The sequence below is a fragment of the Lentinula edodes genome, assembly GCF_021015755.1.
Source record: "Lentinula edodes strain Le(Bin) 0899 ss11 chromosome Unknown C8R40scaffold_32, whole genome shotgun sequence".
In the NCBI taxonomy this organism is placed as follows: Eukaryota; Fungi; Basidiomycota; class Agaricomycetes; order Agaricales; family Omphalotaceae; genus Lentinula; species Lentinula edodes.
This window is the reverse complement of record NW_025764338.1, coordinates 403,776-415,893: the sequence shown is the minus strand read 5'-3', so window position 1 is coordinate 415,893 and position 12,118 is coordinate 403,776. Positions and strand designations below refer to the sequence as shown.

Here is a 12,118-nt window from a genome sequence, read left to right as displayed (position 1 = left end):
CCTGCCGCTACTGTGGACGTCGAGGACATCTGGAAGCAGTCTGCCAAGACAAATTCATGGGACTCGGACGAGACCGAGGCCGACGCCAGCAACCTTGACGCCAACAGATATCCGCTACGGGACCCGTGCCATTCTCCCTATTCCCAAACGAATCCGTCCAAATCGCGTCCTCGACCCCAACATCTGCTCCTGCACCCGTAGCTGCTACTCCGAGCCCCCCTAACCAGGACTTTTCCAATCAGATTGGTCAAATAAGGGAATTACTTGATCGTGCTAACGCTATGTCCTCCTCGTCCTCTGGCTTTCAACAGGGTTTTTAAAGAGGGTACCCGCTTCGGCTGCACCGAGAGTACCCCGTAATCAGTTTGTTATGTTCGCTACTTCCTCGTATGACTCGCACCCATCATGTACAATATCGTCGATCCGGGAATTAAACTCTACTTCCCCACATTTCCGAATTCATGCGAGACTAAGAGGAAGGAATCACAGTATAACAACTGCAGCCATGGTAGACTGTGGAGCTACCGCCCTGTTTTTAAACCAAGATTTTGTCACCCGGAACCATGTAAGATGTGCACCCCTCCATAAACCAATCGACGTTTTTAATATCGATGGAACACCTAACCGAGCTGGACGGATAACCCATTTTGCACGTCTAGCACTCACAGTGGATAATCAAGAGCGATGGATGGACTTTCTGATCACCAACCTAGGAGGTGAAGACATCATCCTTGGACTCCCCTGGCTACGGAAGGTAAATCCGGAGATTGATTGGGAGAAAGGACGACTTTCAGTAAAGCCTCCTCAAGTAACGATAGAAGAAGTCCCAGACGAGGAGATCTTGTACTCTCATCTAGCCGCCACTCACACAGAAACCCCGATTCTCGAACTCCCGGAACTGGAACCTCCTGCAGAAAACCCCCACATTGAGGTGCCACTAGAAGCGACCCTTGAACCGAGTGAATCAGCAGCGGTGGAAGAACCACCAATACACCGAATTCGAGCCAATCATAAAACTCGCCGGGCATGGGTAAAAGCAGGAATTCTAGAGGAACAGACGGAGGAAGTCTGGTGCGCCGCAGGATTCACTTACTCCCAGCAGCTAGCAGAGGAAGCCAACCGAGACAAACCCGTTAAAACCTTCGAAGAAATGGTCCCTGAGCAGTATCGTGATTTCAAGAAGGTTTTCTCAGAATCCGCCTCCGAACGATTACCTGCCCACCAACCTTGGGACCATGCGATTGATCTCGTACCTGGAGCACCGGCAACCATGCGTACCAAGATTTATCCCATGTCCCTAAACGAGCAGGAGGAGTTGGATCGTTTCCTAGAAGAAAACCTACGGAAAGGCTATATCGTCCCCTCAAAATCACCAATCTCATCACCGGTCTTCTTCGTAAAGAAGAAGGATGGGAAACTCCGTTCCGTACAAGACTACCGGAAACTGAACGAGTACACTGTGAAGAACCGATACCCGCTCCCATTAGTTGCTGACATCATTAGCCGACTTCAGGGAGCCAGATACTTCACGAAGTTTGATGTCCGCTGGGGTTACAATAACATACGGATTAAGAAGGGGCATGAATGGAAAGGCGCGTTCGCAACAACCCGAGGCTTGTTCGAGCCTAAGGTCATGTTCTTTGGTCTCACAAATTCCCCTGCCACGTTCCAAGCACTTATGAATGCTATATTTGCTGATCTCATTGCAGCCGGCAAGGTGGCAGTCTACCTAGATGACATCCTTATCTTCAGTAACGATCTCGAGGAACACCGACGAATGGTACGGGAAGTATTAACTCGGTTAGAAAAGCACGACCTCTACCTACGACCCGAAAAATGCGAATTTGTGTGAGGCCCCGGCACAGAAGGCCTGCTCTGGTCTTACCCAGACTGGGCCTAAGCGAATGCAGTAGCCGCCTAGGCCGTATGAGGAGGTATGGAATAGTGCCGATACTGGTGAGGGGAGCCTAACCAGGGGTAGTTGTGGAGCTTGGGTAGACCTAATAGAGGGTCCTGGAGGTGTAGAACGTAACGCGTAACCACCGCTTCGATGTGGAGGGGAGGTGTAGCCAATACAAGTGGGAAGCTGTGGGGAGCTTAGGGAGCAATGAAGCAGAATTGGGAACCTAATGGGAGGTTCCAAAGGATGAAGGACGAATTGTAGAGCCTCGACGTAGATGGTGAGTCGAAGTAGAGGCGTAGACAATACGAGGATTGACAGAAAGAGGCCAGAGATAGGAAACAGAGAGGAGAAACAGAGTTGAGGTGAGACAGAGATAAAGGAAACAGATAATGAGGAAATATATGACTGTTGAGACGTGTCAGGCCCTGTTAGCAAGTACTAGTAGACTGTACTAAAGGGACCAAGCCAGGTAGGAAGAGTTTCCAGGTAAGATTTGACAATAACACGCTGGGGAGCTCCGAGGGGAGTCCCCAGCCTAAATACTATACATGTGACAGCCATGTGGCATATTACATAATGGTAAAAGCGGACAAGGGGAGCTCTGGGTATACAGTGGGGAGATATAGGGAGGTAGTAAGGAGGAATATGATAGGTAAGGAAGCAAAATCAGGCAAGGCATGACATTACCCCCCTCTTTAACACCTGAGCCCTCGAAGGTTCCAGGAGTAATCATGCACAGTTGAGTTCCATGTAACAGATATATACTTGCCCAGCATAGTTGTCAAACAAAATTTGTGACGTTCAGCAAGGGTTGCCAACCGGAGCTATAGTGAGAAGCTCATTGTCAAACGGAAACTTGACTATCAGCAGAGATCCCCACATAGCAGTCGTAGGATGGGTATATACCTGGAGGAGTGCCCAGCATACTTGTTGAACAGAAACTCAACGTTAGCAAGGGTCACCATACCGGAGCTATAGCAGGGAGGTCCTATCAGCAGAAATCCCCACATAGCAGTCATAGGCTTCCTCAAGGTCCACATAGAAATAACAGTTACAGAAAACTCCCCCATAATGGTAGAAGGTCCCATAGAACAGGTTTCGGTGTGAAGGGGACAGTGACAGGAGCATAGCTTAGAATGCAGGAATTGACCTGAGCACCAGATAGGGCATTGGAAAGAGGTCCAGAAGCACTTCCTGATGCTCCCAGAATGTCCCAAATGAAAGCAGAAGTGAAGGAGTGGTGGTACCTGCCCTTCTCACAGTACTGGCTGACAATGAGGAGGACACCACTCCGGAACAAAGGAGCTCCATGGGACGGTCAAGGAGGCATTGAAAAGGTAGAGAGCAGAGCTTCCAGATGGTCCAAGAACGTCCCATATGCGAGCAGAGCTGAAGGAGTTATCATACCTCCTCTCCTCGTAGTACTGGCTGACAGTGAGGGGGACATTCCTCTGGGACAGGGGATCTCCATAGAGCGATCAAGGCAACGTTAGGAAGCTATGAAATAGAGCTTCCAAACGCCCTGAACACGTCCCAAATGCGAGGAGAATCGAAGAAGTTATGAGACCTCCTCTCCTCGTAGTACTGGCTGACAGTGAGGGGAACATTCCTCTGGGACAGGGGATCTCCATAGAGCGTTCAAGGCAACGTTAGGAAGCTATGAAATAGAGCTTCCAAACGCCCTGAACACGTCCCAAATGCGAGGAGAATCGAAGAAGTTATGATACCTCCTCTCCTCGTAGTACTGGCTGACAGTGAGGGTAACATTCCTCTGGGACAGGGGATCTCCATGAAGCGTTCAAGGCAACATTAGGAAGCTATGATGTAGAGCTTCCAAACGCCCTGAACACGTCCCAAATGCGAGGAGAATCGAAGAAGTTATGATACCTCCTCTCCTCGTAGTACTGGCTGACAGTGAGGGGAACATTGCTCTGGAACAGAGGAGCTCCATAGGGCGGTCAGGGGAGCGTTCGAAAGCTGTGAAATAGAGCTTGAAACTGGTCCAAACACGTCCGAAATGCGAACAGAATTGGAGGAGATATGATAGTCCCACCTCCGAAGAAAGGTAAGTGAGATGGAGGGGAGCATATCTCTGGAACCCCAAGTCGGAATGGGACAGTCAAGGATGCGTTCTGGAGCCTGGAATTGAGGCTCTCGAATGGTAGGATTTGTTTCTGGAATGGAGAGATCAATCCAATGGAGGTAAATACCTCACCAGGCAAAATGACCCCCTGGCCAAGCTACAACTCCTTCTTTCCTTTCACTCCTCTATCACCTTCCAGAAACCTCTAGCACCACTAGAAAGAGCTCCCTTTGAGCGTGTTATTATGTGAGGCCCCGGCACAGAAGGCCTGCTCTGGTCTTACCCAGACTGGGCCTAAGCGAATGCAGTAGCCGCCTAGGCCGTATGAGGAGGTATGGAATAGTGCCGATACTGGTGAGGGGAGCCTAACCAGGGGTAGTTGTGGAGCTTGGGTAGACCTAATAGAGGGTCCTGGAGGTGTAGAACGTAACGCGTAACCACCGCTTCGATGTGGAGGGGAGGTGTAGCCAATACAAGTGGGAAGCTGTGGGGAGCTTAGGGAGCAATGAAGCAGAATTGGGAACCTAATGGGAGGTTCCAAAGGATGAAGGACGAATTGTAGAGCCTCGACGTAGATGGTGAGTCGAAGTAGAGGCGTAGACAATACGAGGATTGACAGAAAGAGGCCAGAGATAGGAAACAGAGAGGAGAAACAGAGTTGAGGTGAGACAGAGATAAAGGAAACAGATAATGAGGAAATATATGACTGTTGAGACGTGTCAGGCCCTGTTAGCAAGTACTAGTAGACTGTACTAAAGGGACCAAGCCAGGTAGGAAGAGTTTCCAGGTAAGATTTGACAATAACACGCTGGGGAGCTCCGAGGGGAGTCCCCAGCCTAAATACTATACATGTGACAGCCATGTGGCATATTACATAATGGTAAAAGCGGACAAGGGGAGCTCTGGGTATACAGTGGGGAGATATAGGGAGGTAGTAAGGAGGAATATGATAGGTAAGGAAGCAAAATCAGGCAAGGCATGACAATTTGAACAACAACAGATTGAATACCTCGGACTCATCATCTCAGAAGGGGAGGTGAGAATGGATCCGGTAAAAGTAGCGGCTGTTCGTGACTGGCCAGTCCCTACTAACCTTCGGGAACTACGAGGGTTCTTGGGATTTGCAAACTTCTACCGACGCTTTATCCGGAATTTTGCCAAAATAGCACGACCTCTGAACGACCTGACGAAGAAAGACACCAGCTTTACCTGGACCGACACTCGACAGAAAGCATTTGATACCCTTCGAGAAGCCTTCATCTCCGCACCGATCCTTGCTCTATGGACACCAGACAGGCCTACTCGAATCGAGGTAGACGCATCAGGCTTTGCCACGGGAGGCGCCCTTATGCAGAAGCAAGACGATGGCCAATGGCATCCGGTAGCCTTCAGATCGGCATCCATGCAGCCAGCAGAACGGAACTACGAAATCTACGATCGAGAAATGCTTGCTATCATTGAAGCACTGAAGGATTGGAGGAACTTTCTAGAAGGACTCCCTCAACCATTCGACATCATTACGGACCATTCGAACCTCGAATTCTGGCGCACTGCACAAGACCTCACCCGCCGACAAGCCCGATGGGCCCTCTATCTGTCACGGTTTGACTTTCATATGATCCACCGCCCTGGCAGAGTAAACACCCAAGCTGATGCTCTCTCCCGCATGGCAGTTCATCATGTATCGGACAGCGATGATAACCGACAACAGACAGTCCTTAAACCTGGCCACTTCGTAAAAATTGCAGCTTCGATCCTACAGAACCCCTTAGAGGATCGTATCCGGAAAGCCTCAGAACGGGAAGCACAGGTATTGGAGGGTCTCAAGACAGTCAAAGAGCACGGACTACAGCGCTTGGCCAATGGGATAGCCGAATGGGAAGAGGACAATGGGTTGGTCTACTACCGAGGTCGAGTATACGTACCAGCAAACGATGACCTACGCACTGAGGTACTCCGTCAATGCCATGACCATCCAACTGCAGGACACCCCGGACTACACGGGACACTCGACTTGGTCAGTACCCATTTCTGGTGGCCTACGTTGCGCTCTTTTGTGGAAAAATACGTTGAGGGATGCGAGGTTTGTGCCCGTAAGAAGATCCAGCGACACCCACGGGCCGTAACTCAACCATTAGATGTACCATCCGGTCTATGGGAAGAGGTAGGGGTTGACCTGATAACACAGCTACCTAACTCCCAAGGCTACGATGCTGTCTTGGTTTGCACAGACCTGTATGGAAAACAAATTCACGCTATTCCTTGCACCAGCTCCATCACAGCCGAAGGCGTTGCCGATATCTACTACCGAGAGATCTTCCGTCTCCATGGTCTTCCTCTTCACTTTAAATCCGACCGCGGACCCCAGTTTGCAGCTAAACTCATGCGATCCCTTCTCGCTAGGCTAGGAATTAAATCAGATCTAACCTCCGGATACCGTCCTCAGTCTAATGGCCAAACCGAACGAGCAAATCAGGAAGTAGAGAAATACATCCGCCTCTATGTAGGACGACGACAAGACGACTGGGCAGAGCACCTTCCCATGGCGGAGTTTGTGATTAACTCACGGACTCATTCTGCGCTAGGCATGTCCCCGTTCGAGCTAACCTACGGCTATCTTCCCCTGTTCAATATCCCAGTGGGCCAACGCAGCGGCATTCCAGCTGTGGATGACCGTATACGGATTCTCCGAGAAGTGCGACAAGATGCCGGAGCTGCCTTACACCTAGGAAAGAAACAACAGAAGGAGGGATACGAACGCGGGAAGCGGAAAGCTCATCAATTTAAAGTTGGAGACCTAGTCTGGCTCAGTGCAGAGGACATTAACCTTCAGCTTTCCAGTGAAAAGTTAGGAGATCGACAGCTTGGCCCTTATCGCATTCTGGAGAAAATTGGCCCTTTAGACTACCGCCTTGACCTTCCCCTATCCCTAGATCGCCTCCATCCCGTCTTCCATGTTGATAAACTATACCCCTGGAAAGGTAACTCCATTAATGGCAAAATACCAACACCACCAGAGCCGGTATACTTAGAGGATGAAGACGAACCGGAATACGAAGTAGAGGAGATCTTAGACAGCCGGGTTCGATGGAAGAAGTTGGAATATTTGGTTAAGTGGAAAGGTTACGACGCAGGGCACAACTCTTGGGAACCCGCAGCCAACCTCAGTCGAGCACCAAAAATTGTTCGGGCCTTTCATAAAAAAACACCCAACAGCGGCAAAGCCTTGACCATCGAGGGCAATGGTCATAAGGAGGGGGGTAATGTCATAAAGTACGCAGCCCCTATCATTTTCCTTTTCTCACCGTCTCGACGCCTTTACTTGTACGATACATCATCCCATCACTGTCAAACCCCCATCGATTACTGATCCATCGATTACTGATCCACCTGACCCATCTTCTCCTTCTACTGGCTTCCGCCACCTTCCTTGTTCCTAAACTGTACAGTATTACATTGTTGTTTCTCGCAGACCGGATTATGTATATATAGCCAACCCTCCACAGCCTGGTCCCTTATCTTGACCTCTCTGTCATTATCTGGGACCAGGTATGTGCTTACTTATTATTACCTATGACTACGATACTCAATATATCTCTGTCATTATCTGGGACCAGCCTGCCGCCGTTCTGCTCAGTCGCTCCGCCTTGTTGCCTTGTCCAGTTGCTCCGCCTCGCCGTTCTGCTTAGTCGCTCCGCTTTCCCGCTCCGTTAGTCACTCCGCCTCTGCCGCTTCGTGACAGTTCCTCCATAGCTGTAGCAAGGTTAGCTACTTGTCTGATGAGCTGAGCCATGAGATCCTCCGCAGAGGTGTTTGGGGCAGGCGGGATAGGAGTCGACATGATGGGAGTAGGCAATCGGGGCTGGGGAATCGGCAGGAAGGTTATATTGCTCACAGTGAGTGGCTCTCGGATTGAGTTCGAAAGGGCGTTGGGGCAAGGTTGAGACTGGCAATCGCGCCAAGTATCGTCGTTGTTATGGGCGTGAGCTTGGTCTCTGGGGTCAAGTGCATGCGGGAGTGCGGAGCAGTCTATACTGGCAACAGGTGTTTCAGAGTCGGGCGGAACTGGGGAAGACGTGGTGTCTATAGACCCTGCAAGGACAACCTTATTGGTAGGCTGTCAGTGCAGTAATGGATCTTGACCTAATGTCACGAAGCGGCAGAGGCGGAGTGACTAACGGAGCGGGAAAGCGGAGCGACTAAGCAGAACGGTGAGGCGGAGCGACTGGACAAGGCGGAGCGACTAAGCAGAACGGCGGCAGGCTGGTCCCAGATAATGACAGAGATATATTGAGTATCGTAGTCATAGGTAATAATAAGTAAGCACATACCTGGTCCCAGATAATGACAGAGAGGTCAAGATAAGGGACCAGGCTGTGGAGGGTTGGCTATATATACATAATCCGGTCTGCGAGAAACAACAATGTAATACTGTACAGTTTAGGAACAAGGAAGGTGGCGGAAGCCAATAGAAGGAGAAGATGGGTCAGGTGGATCAGTAATCGATGGGGGTTTGACAGTGATGGGATGATGTATCGTACAAGTAAAGGCGTCGAGACGGTGAGAAAAGGAAAATGATAGGGGCTGCGTACTTTATGACAGACTGGACCTATGCAAAAGGGTGTGTGTTCAAAATATACCAAGCTGGGGCTTGGGGACGTTGCGGAATTACTTAAATAGGTACGGGAAGTAAACAAGGGAACATCAGGGGATCTAGCGGACATGAGGCAGGTAATTGAGATTGCTACTTAATGGAGTTGATCGTAGGAGGTCTGTAGGCGTGTCGGGGAGCTATGCGTGTCGGGAAAGTCGTCGGACATTCAGGAAATGGGAAGGTTCCAGGGGGATGGTGGTACTGTCTTAAGGGGGAGCAGAGCTAGATAAGAGGTATGGGAACATATGGTTGGTGTTGAGGCAGGCCTGGTTGTGGTTAGGGCATGACACAAATCCCCAAAGGAGGGTGATGGGTGAATGAATTGACTATTGATTTGCATGCCTTTGGGCTGGTGGAATCTCTTTGCGACAGTTACCACCAGGTGAAATCATCGCAATTTCCTTTCTTCTCCTTGAGTACCTAAGTTAAATATGCATAAAAGGTCCCGTTTGCAGACTGAAGTTTATTCCTGTTCGTTCCTAATGCAATCCTTCCCCCCAAAGAATCAATGCTGGTTTGGTATGATTTTTTCTGTATCCCCACCAATATTATGCTTTTTCTTCATTCTCTTCTTCTTATTTGACTTAAGCTTTCGTAGGCATCAGAATCCTTTGCAGTGGTGTGTTCTCAATTCCTCTTCCCTAATTCTTACATTGCTCAGATTATCTTGTTTAGTGATCATATTGTGGCCATTACTATTGTCGTCCTCTCATCCCAACTGTCCTCACACTTCCAAACACGACATTTTTTACTATGTTGTTTGGACTCTTCTCCTCAAGTTTTCTCTTGATCATTGCTCTCCTCGGTGTCACTTCCATTAGTGTTGCCAGCCCCTTGGCAATGGTGGTTAACCTTGACCAGCACCACAGTAAATCAATTTCAAGCTCTTTGTCTTCCCAAAGTTGACAAGGAGAATGTAGATACAAAACGTGGACATCATACTCTCAGAGTTGCACGCATAAAGAAAGATCGAAAGACTTGGCTGAAAATAAAACAGAAGGAGCCAGCTTCCTTTTTCTTCGCCCTTTGCATTGGCACCAAAAACTGCTACGTATATGATTCGTCATTGAATACTGTCACTACCGTCGAGAATCCAAAGTCCACACTGCCGAATAAATCAATTATTTTCGATCGCTGGAGTGCAACGAGTTTGGGTTCCGTTCAGTTTTTTGAAACTGGTCCTTGCACAGAGTCCAAGGTCATTGACAGCCTTGTAAACAAGGTAGATATGGACAACTGTGCAGCAGGAATTTGGGAATTTGATTGCAGTATGTGCCGAGGAGGAGAAGAGAAACCGTGTTGTGGAGGACATTTTAGAGAAAGGAAAAGACCAGCCCTTCGGACATCTGGGTAAATTGCTTAATAAACCATTATAGTCTGCATTAAGATGTAACAAGACACTAAAAGACATTCTGAACTTTCCGCAACATTCTGCTGAAATATTCTTTATTACATCCAACCAGCGGCGAAGTATATTCAATCAAACAAACAACGTCTTCATACCATCCAATGAATGTATGCACTCCTTCAGTATTCCTTGCTCCCTGTTCTTCCTAGCCTTGTCAAAATCTGTCAAAATTTTGTCATCCGATTTCTCATTGTTGGCCTTGTTGAAATTCCGTCAATGAGTATTGCTTTTCCCTCTATTGACTATCCTTTATCCTTCCCAAGTCCTCACTGACTGACACCAGTTTCCTTGTTCCAACTGCAACGATGCCTTCGGACGATCACGATAGTTGGAGATCACTGTTGTTGACAGTGCCACCAGTGCAAGCTCTTTCCGGAAGTTCGCTCTCGGTTCGGCTTGGGCTACGGAACTTTTGTCAATTTACCTTCCACCTAACTTGCTTTTTTTCCAGCTCCGCTAAGCGCCCCCCGATTGCCCCTCACCGGTCGATCCGAGAAATACCATTGCATTAGAAGTTTTTTCTTTCTTTCTTTGTATGTAAACATTCAATTCAGCTACGTACAACGAAGGTAAACAGGATTTGAATTTGACAAGTTTTTCTGCTCTTTCCAAGACCTTGTTCCGCACGCATCAAAAACGTTGTACCTTTGTACGAACTCAAGTATATCATGGCGAACTCGTCGTACTCAGGCTACAACCCAAATTCGAACTTGAATATCCCGTACTCGAGCTACGATGGGGGTCGAGGCTACGGTTTCGGTCACGGTCCAGAGCGTTTTTCCGATTCGAAACCAGAGAACCCGTACGGGATACAAGAACAAGAACAAGAAGTAGGTCCGCATTCTTCTTACTATGATGAAGATAACTCTGGTATGCCCGTCGAGTCCGCTCGTCAAAACCTCTCACATCCCGAAAACCCTGCCGACAATTACTGTGGACGCTCAGGACACTCACAACACCCGTTAGGACCCTCTTCTCAAAATTCGAGGGTTTACAATCCGTCTTCCGAGTTACCTTCTTCTTTTGTTTTTTCCTCCTTGGGTCCTACGAGACCTGCACAAGTTCCTTCTGAGCGGGAGCACCCTCGTCGTGATCATTTTCCTCAAACCAGTCACACTAATGATCATCTCAACCAGCTCAAACAATCCCGGGACTCCCATAATGATTCTATTAGTATCAGCCACGTCTCGAACCGTCACTTCAGTGACCGGTACCATCATCACGATGGCGAGCCCGAGTGGGACCACAGCGAATTCCCAGGTCGTCGTCAGCCTGAGGTTCCGAATGGGATCGCAGGTACTCCGAGAGGTTCAGGGTATTTTGACAATAACAAAATTAATCGTGACGGGTCGGCGGCGTCGGTGCGTCCGTTGCAGGGCGTTGAGGCGAGTACCGAGTTACGGTCAGGTTCCTCCTCTTCATCCTCCTCGGGCTCTGCCAAGTCCAATAATTCATTGCCTAGACATGGTCGTCGTGCGCCTTCTATGCGAGTAGTAGTACCGTCGTACACCACGCAACAGGAACTTGTCCATTGGGATGAAACACTCCATCGGCGCTCGGAAGGTGGATTGGGTTCGGGTTCGGGTTCGGCATGGTTACGGGAGTGTGTAGACTCGAAGATGGAGATGGGAGGGAGCAACTCGAACTTGATGCAGACCGAGACTCCGCGGACGCGGACATCAACTTTGACGTTGACAGAAAATCTCATCGCGTGCGGAGCGAAAGAGTTGCAAGAGATTTTCGAGATTTGGGAAGAGGTGAGTTGTTCGATGAATAAGTAGTCCGGGGTTAGTACAACGCATATATGCATAAATATTTATGCTGGTTTCAACAGTGTCGCGTAAAATCCCGGAAGGAGGGAACGGTTCCGAGACTGGTGTTTCAGAGAGAATCGGGACAAAGGGGAGAAGGAGAAGGAGAACGGGGACGAGGAGAGGAACGAAACCGACATGGATATCGAGATAAACAACAAGGACTCAATGGTCAACGACGAGAACCTCGAGAAAATGATAAGCTTCCGAAATTTAGCTCTCGAGTCAATCGAACCGGATCACTTGAGGTTCATGATGA

General features: G+C 49.0%; 1 protein-coding gene across 1 annotated transcript; it reads left to right on the top strand.

Moving 5' to 3' along the window:
- Nucleotides 1-10,428: 10,428 nt before the first annotated feature.
- C8R40DRAFT_1118019 (uncharacterized protein) lies at nt 10,429-12,091 on the top strand (the record flags this gene model as incomplete). Its single annotated transcript, XM_046228680.1, has 1 exon — nt 10,429-12,091. A coding segment is annotated over exon 1 (1,109 nt), but the record flags the coding sequence as incomplete, so codon positions are not given.
- Nucleotides 12,092-12,118: the final 27 nt, after the last annotated feature.